This window comes from Salmo salar, chromosome ssa14 (genome assembly GCF_905237065.1).
Source record: "Salmo salar chromosome ssa14, Ssal_v3.1, whole genome shotgun sequence".
NCBI lineage: Eukaryota > Metazoa > Chordata > Actinopteri > Salmoniformes > Salmonidae > Salmo > Salmo salar.
This window is the reverse complement of record NC_059455.1, coordinates 28,938,393-28,960,917: the sequence shown is the minus strand read 5'-3', so window position 1 is coordinate 28,960,917 and position 22,525 is coordinate 28,938,393. Positions and strand designations below refer to the sequence as shown.

Sequence of the window (22,525 nt, the reverse complement as noted above, 5' to 3'; positions counted from 1 at the left end):
GTTTTTGGTCATGATGGCAGACATTATGTACAAAAAAAGTTCAGATCAGCTTAAAAAACATAAAGTAGCAAAATTGGTTAGGAGCCCATAAAACTGTTGCTATCCACTGTACATAATGTCACCACCATCATTTCCGATGACCAAAAACAGCTTCTGGACATCAGAACATTATATTGAGAGTTGAAAATGCTAACGACCTCAGTAGTAAATCCAGTTGTATATCTGCTGATAATGCCCCATGCCTGTAGGTATCACAAATTAGAAACACTGACTACAGATGTAATTGGGTAGCACGGACAGAGTGGATATTGAAAATGCTAACAAAAAATAATCTTAGGTTCATCAAGATAATGAGATTGCAATATTTGATGGTTGATTTTTTTTTTCTTCGTTGAGCCAATTTAGTCAAACTGAGAACATTTTGGAACGACCGGCTCAATTCGGTCTTATGTAGCAAAATTTTAAATGATGTTTTTTACACTGGATAAAAGTAGAGACTCAGAGCTAGAACATGGTATTCAAGGGCCACTTTGAGAAGATGGCCCTTGAATGTTTTGGTACACCTACTGGAGAGCTCTTCTTTGTTTACACCAATTCAGCATCGTTCACATCCTCTTAAACCTTAGCCTCACCCATCTCTTTAAGGATTCACATGGAGTCCATGTGTTAAACAGAGTGAGTACGTTAGTGTACTAAACAACCAAAGATTTCAAACTAAAGGCTGGTTTATACTACAGTGAGGGAAAAAAGTATTTGATCCCCTGCTGATTTTGTACGTTTGCCCACTGACAAAGAAATGATCAGTCTATAATTTTAATGGTAGGTTTATTTGAACAGTGAGAGACAGAATAACAACAACAAAATCCAGAAAAACGCATGTCAAAAATGTTATAAATTGATTTGCATTTTAATGAGGGAAATAAGTATTTGACCCCTCTGCAAAACATGACTTAGTACTTGGTGGAAAAACCCCTGTTGGCAATCACAGAGGTCAGATGTTTCTTGTAGTTGGCCACCAGGTTTGCACACAACTCAGGAGGGATTTTGTCTCACTCCTCTTTGCAGATCTTCTCCAAGTCATTAAGGTTTTGAGGCTGACGTTTGGCAACTCGAACCTTCAGCTCCCTCCACAGATTTTCTATGGGATTAAGGTCTGGGCCACTCCAGGACCTTAATGTGCTTCTTCTTGAGCCACTCCTTTGTTGCCTTGGCCGTGTGTTTTGGGTCATTGTCATGCTGGAATACCCATTTTCCTATGCCCTGGCTGAGGGAAGGAGGCTCTCACCCAAGATTTGACAGTACATGGCCCCGTCCATCGTCCCTTTGATGCGGTGAAGTTGTCCTGTCCCGTTAGCAGAAAAACACCCCCAAAGCATAATGTTTCCACCTCCATGTTTGGCGGTGGGGATGGTGTTCTTGGGGTCATAGGCAGCATTCCTCCTCCTCCAAACACGGCGAGTTGAGTTGATGCCAAAGAGCTCCATTTTGGTCTCATCTGACCACAACACCTTCAACCAGTTGTCCTCTGAATCATTCAGATGTTCATTGGCAAACTTCAGACGGGCATGTATATGTGCTTTCTTGGGCAGGGGGACCTTGCGGGCGCTGCAGGATTTCAGTCCTTCACGGCGTAGTGTGTTACCAATTGTTTTCTTGGTGACTATAGTCCCAGCTGCCTTGAGATCATTGACAAGATCCTCCCGTGTAGTTCTGGGCTGATTCCTTATCGTTCTCATGATCATGGCAACTCCACGAGGTGAGATCTTGCATGGAGCCCCACGCCGAGGGAGATTGACAGTTCTTTTGTGTTTCTTCCATTTGCGAATAATCGCACCAACTGTAGTCACCTTCTCACCAAGCTGCTTGGCGATGGTCTTGTAGCCCATTCCAGCCTTGTGTAGGTCTACAATCTTGTCCCTGACATCCTTGGAGAGCTCTTTGGTCTTGGCTATGGTGGAGAGTTTGATTGCTTCTGTGGACAGGTGTCTTTTATACAGGTAACAAGCTGAGATTAGGAGCACTCCCTTTAAGAATGTGCTCCTAATCTCAGCTCGTTACCTGTATAAAAGACACCTGGGAGCCAGAAATCTTTCTGATTGAGAGGGGGTCAAATACGTATTTCCCTCATTAAAATGCAAATCAATTTATAACATTTTTGACATGCAATTTTCTGGATTTTTTGTTGTTGTTATTCTGTCTCTCACTGTTCAAATAAACCTACCATTAAAATTCTAGACTGATCATTTCTTTGTCAGTGGACAAATGTACAAAATCAGCAGGGGATCAAATACTTTTTTCCCTCACTGTATGTACATCTATTGTCACGTCCTGACCAGCAGAGGGAGTAGTTGTTTAGTATTTGGTCAGGACGTGGCAGAAGTTGTGTGTTGTATGTAGTTTCTAGTTGTTCTGTTTCTGTGTTAGTCTTGTGACTCCCGATCAGGAACAGCTGGATATCGTTGTTCCTGATTGGGATTCATATATTAGGTGTGTGTTTTTCTCTTGGGGTTGTGGGTTGTTTTATTTTACACTGCTAGAGTTATGTATAGCCTGTAAAACTGTCACCGGTTCATTTGTGTTTATTGTTTTGTCCGTGTACATCATAATTTATTAAAAATGATGTTGAGCACGCAATCCACTGCGTATTGGTCCACTTTTTCTGACAGTGATTTTGAGATATCTTCAGACGAAGGAGAATATTGTGACATCTATCGACGTGCCTGCAGACATGCAGTGAAATCATGAACATTCTATTGTCGTCCGACATCAAACTTGTCGTTGTCGTTATAATAAAGTATAAACACCAAAACAAAATGCATGATATCAGCAGCCTGGTGGACCAAAGTAGCATAACTGTTGCATTGTAACACCAATAAACCCATCCGTTTAAACATGTATTTAGTAAATGTCAATCTAGCAAATCAGGCATCTAAAAGCAACTTTCTAAACAACGTTTTGGTTTTAAGCAATTTCAAGCTAGCAAGTTCAAATAATGACCATATCATAGCTGACTACGTCTTAACAGGAAAATAAACTCACAATGAGCTCATTATTTACAAGTTAATGGTGAGCTAATTACAGAAAATAGCTTACGGTTGTGAGTGTGACGAAATAAAAGCAGGGCATTCTACCAGAGAATTTTAGAACTTGGACACTGTCTCATTGGCCTGACATTATAACCTAATTTGACTTTGGTGCAGGTCAAGTTGTTCTTCACATGACTGTCACTGGTAAACACGCACTATATAAAATGTAGGTTTTTTATCAGAAACACAGAATACAGAAGGTGTAAATGGTACAGTGAAACGGTTACTTGCATAGTGGAGTATTTCGTTTAGACATGTAGCTAGATAGCTATCTACCTTAACAACAAACCATAATCCCAAATCATAACATTACAACTATGCATAAATCTGCAGGTAGCTAAAGATAACCAACTAGGTTCAATATTAGCTTGCTAGCTAACATTAGGTTATAACTAGCAATGCAAATGGCTTTCTGAGATACTAATAATATTACTACACAGATCATACACGTAATGTTAGCTAGCTAGCTAACACAACGCTTTAACTTGCAATAAAAATGACTTTCTGACAAAATTAGAAACGTATAATATCTGAAAATGTTGCTAGCTAGACTTTCTTTCCCGTATACATGGATGAATGCTTCTCCCTCTCTGTTACGGATGCCATGGTTGCCCTTAGTTTGAAGATGTCATCCGAAGACAGGTGTTTTATACAACAGCCTTCTGTGTGTTCTCTTTTCGACTCACTCCGCATATTTGCAATCAAACATCCAAATGTTCTCGATGTCCTTAGCTATCATACTCTGCTTAGACCGGGCATTCCACTGATTTCAAATCTCGGTCAACTTCTTCCGTCACAACAACCCTGTTGATTGCCGTTTCAGAAAACTACAATGTCTGGTTTAATGAAAATGTTTTTAATTAAATCAGGGATTTCCTCATCGTCTGATTCATTTTCAGAGTCGGAGAGAGTCAGTATGGCACAATCATCCTTCAGAAAATGGAAAGCATTAGCAAAATGTTTGTATTTCTTTGTGATGCAGTTGAAGTCGGAGGTTTACATATACTTAGGTTGGAGTCATTAAAACTTGTTTTTCAACCACTCCACAAATTTCTTGTTAACAAACTATAGTTTTGGCAAGTTGGATAGGACATCTACTTTGTGCATGACACAAGTAATATGTCCAACTATTGTTTACAGACAGATTATTTCAATTCACTGTATCACAATTCCAGTGGGTCAGAAGTTTACATACACTAAATTGACTGTGCCTTTAAACAGCTTGGAACATTCCAGAAAATGATGTCATGGCTTTAGAAGCTTCTGATAGGCTAATTGACATCATTTGAGTCAATTGGAGGTGTACCTGTGGATGTACTGTCATGTCCTGACCAGTAAAAGGGATTATTTGTTATTGTAGTTTGGTCAGGGCGTGGCAGGGGGTGTTTGGTTTGTGTGTTTTGGGGTTTTGGGTTATGTTCTATGTTAGTCTATTTCTATGTTTATTCTAGGTTGTCTATCTCTAGGTTGGGAGTGTTTGGGATTGGTCTCTAATTGGAGGCAGCTGTATCTCGTTGCCTCTGATTAGAGACTATATTTAAGAAGGGTTTTCTTTCTCATTGTGTTTGTGGGTGGTTATTTTCTCTTCAGTGTTTCGTGTACCTGACAGTATTGTTTGGCTGTCGTGTTTTTCTTGTTTTGTTTAGTGTTGGTAATAAAGTTAATTATGAGCACATAACCCACTGCGCCTTGGTCTACTCCCTTCGACAGCCGTTACATGTACTTCAAGGTCTACCTTCAAACTCAGTGCCTCTTTGCTTGACATCATGGGAAAATCAAAAGAAATCAGCCAAGACCTCAGGAAAAAACTGCAGACCTCCACAAGTCTGGTTTACCTTGGGAGCAATTTCCAAATGCCTGAAGGTACCACGTTCATCTGTACAAACAATAGTACGCAAGTATAAACACCATGGGACCACGCAGCCATCATACCGCTCAGGAAGGAGACGCATTCTATCTCCTAGAGATGAATGTACTTTGGTGTGAAAAATGCAAATCAATCCCAGAACAACAGCAAAGGACCTTGTGAAGATGCTGGAGGAAACAGGAACAAAAGTATCTATATCTATATTAAAACAAGTCCTATATCGACATAACCTGAAAGGCCAATCAGCAAGGAAGAAGCCACTGCTCCAAAACCGTCATAAAAAAGCCAGACTATGGTTTGCAACTGCACATGGGGACGAAGATTGTACTTTTTGGAGAAATGTCCTCTGGTCTGATGAAACAAAAATAGAGCTGTTTTGCCATAATGACCATCGTTATGTTTGGAGGAAAAAGGGGGAGGCTTGCAAGCCGAAGAACACCATCCCAATTGTCAAGCACGGGGGTGCCAGCATCATGTTGTGGGGGTGCTTTGCTGCAGGAGGGACTGGTGCACTTCACAAAATAGATGGCATCATGAGGCGGGAAATCAACGTGGATATATTGAAGCAACATCTTAAGACATCAGTCAGGAAGTTAAATCTTGGTCACAAATGGGTCTTCCAAATGGACAATGACCCCAAGCATACTTCCAAAGTTGTGGCAAAATGGCTTAAGGACAACAAAGTCAAGGTATTGGAGTGGCCATCACAAATCCCTGACCTCAATGCTATAGAATATTTGTTGGCAGAACTGAAAAAGCGTGCGCGAGCAAGGAGGCCTACAAACCTGACTCAGTTACACCAGTTCTGTCAGGAGGAGTGGGCCAGAATTCACTTATTGTGGGATGATTGTGGAAGGCTACCCCTGAATTTTTTTGAACCAAGTTAAACAATTTAAAGGCAATGCTACCAAATACTAATTGAGTGTATGTAATCTTCTGACCCCCTGGGAATGTGATGAAAGAAATTAAAGCTGAAATAAATCATTCTCTGTACTATTATTCTGACATTTCACATTCTTAAAATAAATAGATGATCCTAACTGACCTAAGACAGGGGATTTTTACAAGGATTAATTGTCAGGAATTGTGAAAAACTGAGTTAAAATGTATTTGGCTAAGGTGTATGTAAACTTCCGACTTCAACTGTATCTTTAAAAAAAGCCACATTAGCAAGGATTACCTACACATACTGATCAGCTCATGTTATAGACAGAAGCATGCTAAAACATGGCAGACGAATCCGAACTCATCGCTCAGCTTTTCCAGCCCATCCATTATCTCAGCCAATAATGGCTAGCGGGAAGGTTCCTGACTTTTTCCGTGGCTCCTAATTTAAGAATTGTATTTGTATTTACAGATGCCATACAAGTTTGTTATTAAGGCACATGAAAGGTCACATGTTCGTGAAGGCATTTCTGTCAAAAAACACATTTTGATAAAACAAATGTTTACGTTCAATGCCTCCTGTGAAGTAGTGACGTGCGACATACGCCTGGTTTCCTGAAACAAGTCATATTTTATGACTGAGAATGTTTTTGTCATCTCATATGTCTTTGATTTGGGCAAACACTGTCTCTGCCAAACCAGGATTGGTGTCACTGTTTGTACTGCCATAACCTGTCAGGCACGGTTTTCTGCAGTTTAGGCCAAGGACTTGCCTGGTAAAACTGACTGACCGCTGCCCTCTCATTATTGTTTCGCTTCACTTGCTCCTGAGTGGCGCAGCGGTCTAAGGCACTGCATCTCAGTGCTAGCGGTGTCACTACAGACCCTGGTTCGATTCCAGGCTGTATCACAACCAGCCGTGATTGGGAGTCCCATAGGACGGTGTACAATTGGCCCAGTGTTGTCTGGGTTTGGCCGGGGTTGGCCGTCATTGTAAATAAGAATTTGTTCTCAACTGACTTGCCTAGTTAAATAAAGGTTAAATAATTAACTTGTCACATAATACATCACTACACGACTTAATACGTCTAGTGAAACAGAATGTGAGCTCGTGAGATTAGGATGGTGGATCAGGTTAAAAGACTACCTCCACTGCACTCAAATGAACCCACAGTGTGACACAAAAAAGAGCAAATCAAACTGAACAACTGATGGTGTTATAATGGCCTTGTAGTGTGTCCCATCAATCAATGTCTCTAAGGTCATGATTAAGCAATAAAGGGGATGTAAGGTTAACCATTTAGAGTGTTAAACTGCACAATCAGTCCTCTCTACAACATCACCAATACTACAGTTGTCGACATTGGAACAACTGTGTCTTTAATATACAAATACATCATTTCAGATGAGTTTAACTCTGGGTAGAGGTTGTCATCATAACTTGCTTTCTGATCGTAGGGCACCGGGTCAGCTAAGTCGGGTACTAGTTTTATTTTCCCATGCCTGCATATTTGCAAAATGTGTCAATTGACATCCCAGGCTTCAATTAAAGAACAATCAAGACAATTACAAACTGGTGTGTAACCAGACTGCATATAAACAGTTCTTGATATTCACTTCAAATGAGAAGTTAACTCTCAGGGAAAACAACAATTACTTACTCTATTCCTTAGATAATTGATGTTATGGAGAATCAACAGCAATATGTAAGTTTAAATCTGTATATGTTTTGTCTCCAACCAAATATGTCTCTGGAAAAACTAGAGTTTGAATAGAAAGTATGCAAAATAAAATGGTTGGTGCTGTTGTGTGCTATTGAAATGATCTGAGATTTTGCTAGCTTCTGAGTCTTCACAAAAAATACAAGAGTTCTATATACAGTTAAAGTTGGAAGTTTACATACACCTTAGCAAAATACATTTAAACTCAGTTTTTCACAACTCCTGACAATTAATCCTAGTAAAAAATCCCTGTCTTAGGTCAGTTAGGATCACCACTTTATTTTAAGAATGTGAAATGTCAGAATAATAGTAGAGAGAATTATTTATTTCAGCTTTAATTTCTTTCATCACATTCCCAGTGGGTTAGAAGTTTACATACACTCAATTAGTATTTGGTAGCATTGCCTTTAAATTGTTTAACTTGGGTCAAACGTTTTGGGTAGCTTTCCACAAGCTTCCCACAGTAAGTTAGGTGAATTTTGGCCCATTCCTCCTGACAGAGCTGGTGTAACTGAGTCAGGTTTGTAGGCCTCCTTGCTCACGCACACTTTTTCAGTTCTGCCCACACATTATCCATAGGATTGAGGTCAGGGCTTTGTGATGGCCACTCCAATACCTTGACTTTGTTGTCCTTAAGCCATTTTGCCACAACTTTGGAGGTATGCTTGGGGTCATTGTCCATTTGGAAGACCCATTTGCGACAAAGATTTAACTTCCTGACTGATGCTTTGTGATGTTTCTTCAATATATCCACGTCATTTTCCTGCCTCATGATACCATCTATTTTGTGAAGTGCTCCAGTCCCTCCTGCAGCAAAGCACCCCCACAACATGATGCTGCCACCCCCGTTCTTCACAGTTGGGATGGTCTTCTTCGGCTTGCAAGCCTCCCCCTTTTTCCTCCAAACATAACGATGGTCATTATGCCCAAAAGGTTCTAGCTTTGTTTCATCAGACCAGAGGACATTTCTCAAAAAAGTTCGATCTTTGTCCCCATGTGCAGTTGCAAACCGTAGTCTGGCTTTTTTTATGGCGGTTTTGGAGCAGTGGCTTCTTCCTTGCTGAGTGGCCTTTCAGGTTATGTCGATATAGGACTCGTTTTACAGTGGATATACATACTTTGTACCTGTTTCCTGCAGCATCTTCACAAGGTCCTTTGCTGTTGTTCTGGGATTGATTTGCACTTTTCACACCAAAGTATGTTCATCTCTAGGAGATAGATTGCGTCTCCTTCCTGAGCGGTATGATGGCTGCGTGGTCCCATGGTGTTTATACTTGCGTACTATTGTTTGTACAGATGAACGTGGTACCCTCAGGCTTTTGGAAATTGCTCCCAAGGATGAACCAGACGTGTGGAGTCTACAATTATTTTTCTGAGGTCTTGACTGATTTCTTTTGATTTCGCCAAGATGTTTAGCAAAGAGGCACTGAGTTTGAAGGTAGGCCTTGAAATACATCCACTGGTACACTTCCATTTGACTCAAATTATGTCAATTAGCCTCTCAGAGGCTTCTAAAGCCATGGCATGATTTTCTGGAATTTTCCAAGCTGTTTAAAGGCACTGTCAACTTAGTGTATGTAAACTTCTGACCCACTGGAATTGTGATACAGTGAAATAATCTGTCTGTAAACAATAGTTGGAGAAATTACTTGTGTCATGCACAAGGTAGTTGTCCTATCCGACTTGCCAAAACTATAGTTTGTTAACAAGACATTTGTGGAGTGGTAGAAAAACAAGTTTTAATGACTCCAACCTAAGTGTATGTAAACTTCCGACTTCAACTGTATTCTATCTAGCCCTGTAAAGTTAATCAGATTCACTTGATATACAGTGCCTTGCAAAAGTATTCATCCCCCTTGGTGTTTGTAATTTTGTTGCATTACAATCTGTAATTTAAATAGATTTTTATTTGGATTTCATGTAATGGACATACACAAAATAGTCCAAATTAGGGAAATTAAAATAATGACTTGTTTCCAAAAAATTGAAAAGTGGTGCATGCATGTGTATTCACCCCTCTTTGCTATGATGCCCCTAAATAAGATCTGGTGCAACCAATTACCTTCAAAAGTCACATAATTAGATAAATAAAGTCCACCAGTGTGCAATCTAATTGTCACATGATCTCAGCATGTAATACACCTGTTCTGAAAGGCCCCAGAGTCTGCAACACCACTAAGCAAGTGGCACCATGAAGACCAAAGAGCTCTCCAAATAGGTCAGGAACACATTTGTGGAGAAGTACAGATCAGGGTTGGGTTATAAAAAATATCAAAAACTTTCAACATCCCATGGAGCACCATTAAATCCATTGTTAAAAAATTGAAAGAATATGGCACCACAACAAACCTGCCAAGAGAGGGCTGCCCACCAAAACTCACAGACCAGGCAAGTCGGGCATTAATCAGAGATGCAACAAAGACACCAAAGATAACCCTGAAGGAGCTGCAAAGCTCCACTGCGGAGATTGGAGTATCTGTCCATAGGACCACATTAAGCAGTACACTCCACAAAGCTGGGCTTTACGGAAGAGTGGCCAGAAAAAATACATTGCTTAATTAAGAAAAAAAATAAGAAAAGACGTTTGGTGTTCGCCAAAAGGCATATGGGAGACTCCCCAAACATATGGAAGAAGGAACGCTATGTCTGGCACAAACCCAACACCTCTCATCACCCTGAGAATACCATCCCCACAGTGAAGCATGGTGGTGGCAGCATCATGCTGTGTGGATGTTTTTCATTGGCAGGGACTGGAAACTGGTCAGAATTGAAGGAATGATGGATGGTGCTAAATTGAAGGAAACCTCTTTCAGTCTTCCAGAGTTTTGAGACTGGGACAGAGGTTCACCTACCAGTTCGACAATCACCCTAAGCATACTGCTAAAGCAACACTCAAGTGTTTTAAGGGGAAACATTTAAATGTCTTGGAATGGCTTAGTCAAAGCCCAGACCTCCATCCAATTGAGAATCTGTGGTATGACTTAAAGATTGCTGTACACCAGCGGAACCCATCCAACTTGAAGGAGCTGGAGCAGTTTGCCTTGAAGAATGGGCAAAGATCCCAGTGGCTAGATGTGCCAAGCTGATAGAGACATACCCCAAGAGACTTGCAGCTGTAATTGCTGCAAAAAGTGGTGATAGATTTTTTTTTTGGGGGGGTGAATAGTTATTGACGCTCAAGTTTCTGTTTTAGTGTCTTAGTTCTTGTTTGTTTCAAAATATAAAAATATTTTGCATCTTCAAAGTGGTAGGCATGTGTAAATCAAATTATACAAACCCCCCCAAAAAATCCATTTTAATTCCAGGTTGTAAGGCAACAAAATAGGAGGGTGTGAATACTTTCGCAAGCCACTGTATTTACTAAAACTAACGATACAGCAGCTAGAACCTATCCAGGAAGAGGAAGAGGAGGAGGAGGAGAAGGATGAGGAGGAAGAGAAAATAGAGCAGGAGGTGGTGGATGATCAGGAGGAAGAGTCTCCACTAAAGGTGTGGAGGCCAAGCCGGCAGTCCCGTTCTCTGGACCAGAGTAGTGCTGCACAGGTGGAGATCTACAATCTCTCTGTACCATATCCAAATATCACCCAGGCCACAAGTGACCTTGGGGAGGAGATTACCCCAACAGGGTTTACACTCCCTAGGAAACATAGAGCAAAGGCTGATGGTGAAGAGGATTTAGTTCATCTGGAAGTAGAGGTAACCCACTTGGGCACAGATGTCAATTCAACGCCTATTCCTATTCCATTTTTGTTCAACATAATTTCATTGAAATGATGTGGAAACAACGTTGATTTAACCAGTATGTGCCCAGCCTGTTCTCCCAACTCATCTTCTTACTTTTTATTTTTGTTGATGTTTAATGCAAGTATTTACATTTCAGCCCCAGCTAACCATCAACAGAAGAGTGAAACAAACATCTCGTACAAGGAGGAGACTCTCCTGGTCATCGTCAGATGAAGAGCTACCAACACCACAACGACCACAGAAGAGGAGATGGAAGGACGAGCTACCACCACCACAGAAGAAAGGAGGGGCTAGGGGACGGAGAAAGGTGCCAACTGCAGTGAGTATCAATAATACGCCTGTAGTCATGATGGTCTGGACAAACAAAATACATGTACATTACCAGTCAAAGGTTTGGACACACCTACTCAATCAAGAGTTTTCCTTTTTTCCTTTTTTACTATTTTCTACATTGTATAATAATAGTGAAGACATCAAAACTATGTAATAACACATATGGAATCATATAGTAACCACAAAAGTGTTTAAAAAATAAAGATATTTAATATTTTAGATTCTTCAAAGTAGCCACCCTTTTCCTTGATGACAGCTTTGCACACTCTTGGCATTCTCTCAGTTAGCTTCATGAGGAAGTCACCAGGAATGCATTTCAATTAACAGGTTTGCCCTGTTAAAAGTTAATTTGTGGAATTTCTTTCCTCCTTAATGCGTTTGAGCCAATCAGTTGTGTTGTGACAAGGTAGGGGTGGTATACAGAAGATAGCCCTATTTGGTAAAAGACCAAGTCCATATTATGGCAAGTACAGATCAAATAAGCAAAGAGAAACGACAGTCCATCATTACTTTAAGACAAGAAGGTCAGTCAATCCGGAACAGTTCAAGAACTTTGAAAGTTTCTTCAAGTGCAGTCACAAAAACCATCAAGCACTATGATGAAACTGGCTCTCATGAGGACTGACACAGGAAAGGAAGACCAGAGTTACCAGAGTTACCTCTGCTGCAGAGGGTAAGTTCATTAGAGTTACCAGCCTCAGGAAATTGCAGCCCAAATAAATACTTCACAGAGTTCAAGTAACAGACACATCTCAACATCAACTATTCAGAGGAGACTGCATGAATCAGGCCTTCATGGTTGAATTTCTGCAAAGAAACCACTACTAAAGGACACCAATAATAAGAAGAGATGTGCTTGGGCCAAGAAACACGAGCAATGCCATTAGACTGGTGGAATTCTGTCCTTTGGTCTGATGAGTCAAAATGTTTGGTTCCAACCGCCGTGTCTTTGTGAGACGCAGAGTAGGTGAACGGATGCTCTCCGTATGTGTGGTTCCCACCGTGAAGCATGGAGGAGGAGGTGTGATGGTGTGGGGGTGATTTATTTAGAATTCTAGGCCCACTTAACCAGCATGGCTACCACAGCATTCTGCAGCGATACGCCATCCCATTTGGTTTGCGCTTAGCAATCCTTATGAAGCTGGTTGAGAGAATCCCAAGAGTGTGCAATGATGTCATCAAGGCAAAGGGTGGCTATATTTTGATTTGTTTAACACTTTATTTGGTTACTATATGATTCCATATGTGTGTGTTCTACAATGTAGAAAATAGTACAACTAAAGAAAAAACGTTGAATGAGTTGCTGTTTCCAAACTTTTGACTGGTACTGCACATCAAAAGTGCATTCAATTATAGTGATCAAACACACATTTTGACCATTTTGTCCATGATACTCTCTTCACTATATCCCTATAGGAGAATTTTTTCCCACAATGGCTGGTGAATTTGATGCACAACATTGAGGAGGCTACAACACATGAGCTGGTTGTTGAGTAGGCTTGCAACATGACTAAAGGGCATCCAATAAATCATTGCAAGATGATACATACTGTGTGTCACTAAAGCATACAATGCAAGAGAAATACATGTGTCTGATTCATGAATAAAGGTTATCTGGACGTTATCCAGGGTACACCTCCAATGTACCAATTGTGTTTACCAGGGCCAGCATTTCATCAGACTGGGAAAATAACAGGGTCGTTCGATAAAATGAGTCCCTTTTGGGTAGTGTAATAAGTCTGTAAAAATATTCCGATAGTAAGAGCATACTAAGTGCAAAATAAAGTAACAGGGTTGACGATTTCATCTTAAATCAGCCATAAATTCCCTTATGAAAGGATGAATGGAAGCTTGTGTGTGCAACAGTGAGCGGCAATTGAATGCAAGCTTAAAAAAAAAATGTTATTGTTAAAATAATTCTAGCCTGTCTATCTATGGGTAGACTTAGCGGAGTTGCCAAAAACCGGACACATACATTTTTTAGGGATACAGCTAATTCCACCCAGCTTCCTTTTCCGCTGAAAAAAGAATGTATGACCTCCGCTCAGGCATTTTCTTTTACGTCTGATACTTTAGGTTAATCTATCGGTAACAGGGTTTACATGTTAGAAGTCACAGAGGGACATGCCAAAATACAGAATTTTGGCACTTTAGCAAGTCTGATTTATTGAATTTTACATGTGGTCTATATTAAAGGGCACTTCATTTAATATAACATGCTTTTTAAATGCAATTTTGGTGCAGTTTCTTCTTAAAATATCAAAGGGATGTAAAAGGAACTAATTTCGTGGAATGACCCAACAACCTTTCACTATCCACATATGACAAGGTAGTTTCAGTTGGTGTCTCAAGACACTGACTAATAGTCCAGTCATTGAACAAAGTCACCATGCTTCATCATGCGATGAAAACCATGAGGTATCATAGAGGCACAGAGACAGTGTGTGTGTGTCAAGGTATGGGGGAGGGGTGTAGAGGTGTTCAGTGTTAACCGTAGATAAAGTGTGATTAACTAATACTACACCAGGAAGTGACCAATTAAAAAAGACATTCTCCAGACAAACATATTATGGTCGCATGGTTATGTAACTGATGGGATGATCATGTTTATGTGCCCTGCAGATGACCCCTAAGTCCACCACATGGGCTGAACAACACATACGGTTTTTGAAAGTAGAGTAGAATCAAGTCATATCCAGTTCATGACTGACCTATAACTTCTGACCCTTAGGTAAGTCATGTACCGAAGGATGAATCTCAATGCACAACTTAACATCAATCCATTATTAGTTTGTCCCCCACATCATACAGTATGAACGATCGAGGGGTCAAAACCAAAAAAACAACTCATTGATTTTGCAATGTTTTCCAACATCACCTTGTACAATCACTCCTCGTCCCAGAGTAAATATTGACGACAGGGCAGGCAGGCAGCTTCAGTGAACCCCAGTTCAGATCTACACACTCTACCAGAGGTCAACCCACCCAATACAGTTAATGCTGCTCCTGCGCTGTCTATCCAAAATGTTTAATATCTGGAGTCACTGGTTCAAACATTAACCTCCCTGAGGGTCAGAGCTCTGTATAAATACTGCAACTCCTTTGTTCTGAGAATTCAGTTCAGAAAGAAAGAAGGAAACCTATAGATGCCTATCTACAGTATATTGTGCTTGTCATAAGTACTTGAGGACTAAGCAAAAACTACACTTGAAGATTAAAGACTGCACTTGAAGATTAATATCTACACATGACTGTAGATTTTAGTTTCTTTCTACACCTGAAGATTCGAGATGCTCAGATTATATGAGAAGTTGACCCTGCTGGCAGCAATGTCATTGTCCCTCCTGACCTCTCTGGCCCAGTCTTCCCCTGTGGTGGGCCCGGAGCCTATTCGCTGTGCCCCCTGTACCCAGGAGAAACTGGATGAATGCCCGGCCATCTCCCCAGACTGCAAGCAGGTTCTAAGGGAGCCAGGCTGTGGCTGCTGCTTGGCATGTGCCCTGGAGAAGGGGGCCTCCTGTGGGGTATACACAGCCCACTGTGCTCAGGGGTTAAAATGCAGCCCAAGACCTGGGGATCCCAGACCCCTCCACTCCCTCACCAGAGGACAGGCCATCTGCACTGAGGACCAGGGACAAGGTAGACTCAGCTTTCTGTCCTTATGTTTTTGTTTTTCATTCATTGATTCCTTCCTTCAGCTATTACTTACTTATAAAGATGTTGGACAATCTACAAATTAAACCTTTTTTGACAACATAATCAAAAAGATATAATCTAAACTTGTGTAAAACATGGTATACTTACTCCACAGAGGAAGTAGAGGGGGTGCCAGACCACAGCTCCCTAACCTACTTCCTGGGACTCAACACCCCCTTTGACACCAAAAATGAGGGGGCTCAGGAGAGCATCAAGGCCAAGGTCAACACCATCCGCAAGAAACTGGTGGAACAGGTATGCACAGTTTTCAATCTGAAGCAGGGCTGCCACTTTGGTTTTAGAAGTGGGGGGGGGGGACATAACCAGGTGGGGAGTCAGGGGGGTCCTCCCCAGATTTTTGGTGGCCATCTAAAGCTAATTTCCTGCATTTTTACACAATCTAATCTATAACAAAAAGTAAGCAAACATGCCCACAGTCATCAAGCTAGGTAAGAGATCCTTATTAAATATGTTTATGTGGTTAATAAGACAGAACTAGATCAAAGGTAATTCAATAATAAATATTGTGTTACACCTTTAACCAATAGCCTAACAAATGAACGACTCTTGAAAAATACTTTTGATTGTCTTTGTTAAGACATCAACTATATCAAATTTCAGCCAGCACAAGCTGCCACCCCGACCAATCTAGTCAATAACTCAACTCTTTCCCAACACAATTTCCTTCTCAGGTCACACCTTTAATTTTGTTTAATTCCCAACGGGAAAGGTTTGGAAACAAAACAAAAAAACGACATACACCTCAAATATACATTAACACACAGAAACAGCAAATCCTCCATATAATTAATCTCATAGGACTAATAGTACTGTAGAGCTCTTTTTATTTGCACACCATATAGCTGGGTTGCCCGGTCCTGTTCCTAGGGGTCCATCACCCTGCAGCGCCCCAACCCAACACACCCACTGAACTTTAGGATCTTAGTGAAATATTCCTAATTGGTTTTGGGTGTATTAGGAGTGACACCCCACAGGACGGCAGACCCCAGGGCTAGGACTGAGCAGCCCAGGAACTAGGGATTGCCAAAATAGATATCTCCCCTGAAGTGGGCATCTTTTCAATACAGACTCCTTTAGTCGTACTGTATTCCATATAAGGCATCCAGACCTTATAAAAGTTGCCCATTATGCCCTTAATCTTGTAATAAATAAAATCTAGTGATACATAACTTGACATTGTGGGAGGATAACCAACCTTCCAATTAATGGCAATTATTTTCTTAGCCAGTGTACAGTACATGCATGGATACCGTTTTTCAGATAAGTCTCCGGTATCAACAGTGAGAAGGGAGAATCTGTAGTCATACTGAAACAAAAGAACATACTCTTTACTAAAATTCAGCCATGCAGCCTTCACAAGCCCATAACATATGCAAATATGTCCCCTTGTGTTTTTTAAACCTCCAGAAGAGGAATGACATTTCTGAGTGCATCTAATTCAGTTTCACTGGCATATAGTATGTTCTATGGATGGTCTTAAACTGCAATCATTTATGTCTGAGATGATATGAACATGACAAGCATTCAAACATATCTGTATCCATTCATCATCATCAATAGCTTCTACCAGATCCTCCTCGCATTTTACTTTTACATGTTTTGTGACATCAGGAAAAGCCTCTATCAACCCTTGAAACAGTTTGGAAATCAACTTTGGAGGTTTGTCAGACAGACTTAAAATAGCATCTGGCTTGTCCAGTGTTTGCTACACAGAGAGAATGAATTGTTGTATCTGGAAAAATTCACCTCACCTCTGTCACAGACTGGTCTTCCCTGGCTGTCTGACTCTGAGACCCCTGTAACCATCTGATCCTGCTAAAATGAGGCATGACAAATAATTACCTTAGTGTATTATATTATATATATAATATATATTATATATATTATCCAAGAATATAATCAATGGTTCAATAATTGAAATGACTATTATTCCCAGACTGTAGCTTTAAGTTTCAGCTGCTGTCCTGTAGCTACTGTAAGTCTAGCCATCAATTGAAGATGGAACTTTGTATCATTCACTGATATTGTTAATATACTGCAAAATTCACCTGAGCTCCGTAGACTGGTCTTCCCTGGCTGTCTGACCCTGCTGGGACCCATGTCACCATCTGATCCTGCTAAGACATGATGAGCATAGTGTTGTGTACTGACTGCACTAGAGGGCTGCATTCCCGTGGGATTCCTGCAGGAACTGCAGTTCCTGACTGAGATCATTGCGGTGCTGTCAGCATTTCTCATGCTGCGGGCAGGGGTCAGAATTAAAATAGTTTTGTTGTCGCACAGATTATTTGGAAACGGTCCTCTTTCTGCTTTGTATGAGTTAGCCTACCTATTGTATTAAAAGCACATGTTTTTCGCATTATTCACACTCTGCTGCTTCAACTTCAGTAGTCTACCCCTCCTAGTTGGGCGTGACAGTTCAAGTGCGCCTAGTTAGTGTGGTCTCATTGAAATAGACTAGGCTGCCTACATGGGCAGAGAATCCCATGGCAGTGAATATTAAATTTACTTAAATACAATTAGACTGTAGTTTACTTCAGTGTCTGTAAATAAATATTGATAATGGAAAGAAGTGGAGGCGTTCAACCAACGTGTGTCTAACGTACAATCCATTTTTTTTTTTATTATTATTGAAAAGGAAAAGGCATAACATGCACATAGGCTAAGTGGTGAGCTAGCGTTGAACCTTTTCATTTATAATAAGTATTGATTACCCATTTATTTGTCTCTGCCAGCAAATGTTCCTCCTAAATGGTAGGCTATGTCCTATAGGCCTATGCAAAATGTAGCAAGTGCCACTCATCATTCTTGCTGCTTCCAGTTCAGTAGCCACACATGCGAAATCAGGTGCACGTGTAGTCTCAATTAAATAGAGTAGGCTGTAGTCTATGCATGGGCAGGGGGGCAGTTACATTTACTTACTAAATAGACCTATGATTAGAAATAGGCCTAAATATTGATCACCCAACTCTGCTCTCTTCAAACTACATCTAGCAAATTGGCTGACATAGCCTAGTAATACAATATAAGGGCCATGTGAGAATCTTTGGTAATTTAACCTATTTCTTAAGTTATTTTTGTACATTTGATATTTCCTATAGGGTGCAAAATTGCTGGGACCATGGCTGACAAGTGAGCTGCATCACATACACCTAAAATAACATAGCTGGACTGTGGTTGGGTTTGGGACCAGTTCTTGCAGTAGTGGGTGGGAGTCGGACAGAAAGCAAGCAGGTGCGGGAGCGGGACGAAGAAATCAGTCCTGCGCAGACCTCTACTGTGCACCATGACAGTAAAGCATATAATGTTAGATCCGTTTATTACTATGCCAGTGTGAAAAGTAGGGAATTGGCTAGGGAAACTAACATTACATTGCCATACTGACTAATAAAAGTCATATTGCACTGAAAAAAACGTCAGAATATCAATATTCTATCGTTTGGCCGATGGCTTCATCGTTTGATTGAGGCAAAAAGAATAGCTAACGTTCAACAACCTTTGGACAGCTCTCTCTAATGGTACATCAACTGGCGATAGCTAGCCAAGTTAAATTACTTCTGAAACGGGACAAAACAAAGGCTACAAAACATTTCCATACAAACAACAGCTGTTACATAATAATAATAGCCACCTCATATCGTTGTCTGACAGAACTGGAGGCTAGAGCTGACCTGGCTGTGGTAACTAGCATAGCTTATTCACTCACCTCAGTCGAGACGGGATGAAACATTATCTATTGTTACATGTCAGTTACAATACTAGCTCAGCACTGCAAATTAACACTAGTAAAAAAAAATCTGTTAAGTTAAACAGCAGTTACCTTACCTAAATAGTAGCCAGTTTCTGCTCTGCTTGCTTTTACAACTCGGTGAAAGAGCGCAACACATACACAATGAACTATACTCAACTCTCTCAAGCTGGTCCAGCCAGCCTTCCAGAAGCTTTGCCTTCACACAGCCTGTCAGCCCGCTCTGTGGTGTCCACGAGGTCCTAAATCCAGCAGGCTGAACACTCCAAACATCCTACCCGACCGCTCGGAGGCGTCCGCATGGTCCTAAAGCACACTGCCGGTTTTTGTATCACATTGCAATGATAAAACTGGGGGTGACAAAAATGCCATTTCAAAATGTGTGGGGGCGTGGACATAACCGTAATGTGATTCAGACTGTAATGGTTGAACAGGTGGGCACAACTTACATATGCATCAAGCTTCTGATCTGGAATCAGTACTCCCCATCTGCATGTAATCTTATTCATTGTGATCTAAAAGGCTAAACTCCCTCACAAAAAAATTTGGAGTATTGAAACAGCAGTAAAAGTGCAGCAACTGCAGTCGACTGTGATATTTTGGACGCAGTAATTGCTGAATAACTGCAGTGTAATGCAATTAAACTGCAGTTAGACTGCACTTTTACTGTAGTAAAAAAAAAAAACACTTGTATATTGAACACATTATTTGCAGCATACTGCAGTTATACTGCACTCTGACTGCAATCTTTTTTCGTAAGGGCTGATCCTAAATCAGGTGCTTTATACGGCCCGGACTTCTTCTTCAGCTGTAGTTTAGTGGAGAGAACCTAATTTAGAGTTCAAGTCAATTTAGCTCTTAGCCACCAGAGGAAGCTGTTGCCATTTTAACTAAAACTACCCAGCCTCAATGAAAAAATGTTATTCCCTTGAGATGAAATTTGCTTTGCATTTTACCACATCAGGATTTAATGTTCTTAGTCAGATATAACAACTTAGTAAAGGACCAAAAGGCTCCTTAACAGCTTCTACCCCCAAGCCATAAGACTGAACATTTAATCAAATAGCCACCTGGACTATTTATATTGTCCACCCCCCCCCCCCATTTGTTTTTACACTGCTGCTACTCCGTTTATTATCTATGCATAGTCACTTAACCCCTACCTACATGTACAAATTACCTCAACTAACCTCTGTACCCCTGCACAGTGACTCGGTACCGGTGTCCCCTATTTATAGCCTCGTTATTGTTACTATATTGTGTTACTTTTTATTACTTTTTACTTTGCTTTATTTGTTAAATATTTTCTTAACTCTTTCTTGAACTGCATTGTTGGTTAAGGGCTTGTAAGTAAGCATTTCACGGTAAGGTATACACCTGTTGTATTCGGTGCATGTGACTAATAGAGTTTGATTTGATTTCATAATGTATTCTATGTCCATCTTGCTGTGTTTATTATACAGTATGTATTGTATCAGATGTTGACTGTTCTCTTTGTCTAATCCCCAGGGTCCCTGCCACATTGAGCTGCATGCAGCTCTGGACAAGATAACCAGCTCTCAGCAGGAACTAGGAGAGAAGTTCACCAACTTCTACCTACCCAACTGTGACAAACATGGCTTCTACAAGGCCAAGCAGGTAAGGCATACCACCAGAGCTGTAGGTTTGTTTAGCAATAGCATTAGCTCATTAGTGGTTGATAGTAGGACCAGGGATTGTTCTTGTGATCTGACCAGGAATCATTTATCAATGCAATGAAGTTGATCCATGTAACTGAATATATTGCCCCCTCTTCTGTTGTGTTCTAGTGTGAGTCGTCTCTGGTGGGACCCCCTGCCAGGTGTTGGTGTGTGTTCTCCTGGAATGGGAAGAAGATTCCGGGGTCCAATTATCTACTAGGAGGCTTAGAGTGCCAGCTGGAGCTCACTCACTAAATCATGGACACTCTGACCCACATTCACAGGCACATGCAGGCACACGTATTGACAAATATACAGAGTCTTTTTTACTCCGCTTAAACACACATATAGGTGCCCTCAAACCTACACACATCCACATCATATATACTGGCTTTCTTTTACAAACACGTACAAATACACACTCATTCAAATAAGCACACATTTTTTTATGTAATTACTCTTTAATTTATTTACGTGACGTATCACACCTTATTTATTCAAAACGTGTATGTGCTTACTAGTATGAACCATTTGTAATTTTTAGATTATTTATGTTTCCTATTTTCTAATTGTAAATAGGGCAACAGTGTATGCATTTGTGTTTCTGACTAAATAACTCCATCTCTGAAGACCACAGGTCTCCAGCTCTGCCAAACCCAGTTCAGGGTCTTCAGAATCTGTTTTTGATTCATTCAACCAGGTGGACCCGTGAACAGTAAATGAAACAACACAGCCATTCATTCATTCAACATGTTGACAGTTTCGGAAGGTATTCTCATTGACATTTCCTCAATGGGTATCGGGGAAATACTTAAAGTTCCACAAGTATGCATCTGGTGGCCAGGCACAAACATATCACTGCTCATCCAAGCCCCTGTTTGGTTTTGGGGGAGTTTTTCTGTCTTCATCTACCTCTACTGGTCTGTGCAGGTCTTCTGGTTTAGCAGATGTTTTTTGGGACAGTTCTTTCTCTCAACTTTCTGCACGTACACCACCCTCATGTGAGGTAATTGTTTCATTTGTCTGAAAGGAAGTTCTCTTTTGTTTGATGAAATGTCTGTATTTATTATATGTCAAACTATTCCTGACAGCAAGTCAGAAATATGTTATGAGATATGCTGCTATTACTTTTTGTTTGGTTTGTTACAAATCATTTATAGCCTATGTTAGTTACTCTGTAATTTTGTGCTTCCAATAAACACATTAACCTCAATGTTTGTGTTTAGAGCATGTTTCTGTAGCATAGGACATATTAAGACACGGCAAGTTTGGAGAGAGTTGAATGAAGACACCAGTGACTTCATTAAATTAAGTATTTATTTGTGAGGAAACGTGTAACAGAGGTTCTTGTATATCCCCTGGCTTTAACCCCGAGGTTGTGGGAACACTTGGTTCTCAACAAATTATGAGAAAAGACTCCTGGGTAAAGTCTAGAAGGGTACCCTATTCCCTCTAGTGCGCTACTATTGACCTGGTCAAAAGTAGTGCACTACATAGGGAACAGGGTACAATTTTGGACACAACCCTGGTGGGAATTAAAAACATTTCCAGAGCTAGCAACATGCAGGGTTACTTCTGCATCAAGCCTTAACAGAACCTCTAGTGGCAATAGTTATGAGGGATATCAAGTTATAATTGTGAACTAAAAGTATTCAGAATCTCAGCATCATCAATAAGGATCATGGACATTTTGAAATGTTAAGTATATTCAGACATCACACTTACAAAAGTAAATCACATAGCCA

The 22,525-nt window shown here is 40.6% G+C and overlaps 2 protein-coding genes across 2 annotated transcripts; both read left to right on the top strand.

Annotated features, from left to right (window-relative positions):
* Positions 1-7,414: 7,414 nt before the first annotated feature.
* On the top strand, positions 7,415-13,212 carry LOC106569280 (nucleolar protein 12). Its single transcript, XM_014140465.2, has 4 exons — positions 7,415-7,544; positions 10,938-11,255; positions 11,440-11,622; positions 13,053-13,212. The coding sequence occupies exons 1-4, from the start codon at positions 7,524-7,526 to the stop codon at positions 13,131-13,133; spliced, it is 603 nt and encodes a 200-aa protein (XP_013995940.1). The 5' UTR covers positions 7,415-7,523; the 3' UTR covers positions 13,134-13,212.
* A 1,714-nt stretch (positions 13,213-14,926) lies between these two features.
* Positions 14,927-21,026, top strand: igfbp-1b1 (IGF binding protein 1; the record flags this gene model as incomplete). The annotated part of the gene is given in 4 exon segments (NM_001123624.1): positions 14,927-15,275; positions 15,448-15,587; positions 20,611-20,739; positions 20,910-21,026. Coding segments are annotated over 4 exon segments (735 nt in total), but the record flags the coding sequence as incomplete, so codon positions are not given.
* Between the last annotated feature and the right edge of the window lie 1,499 nt (positions 21,027-22,525).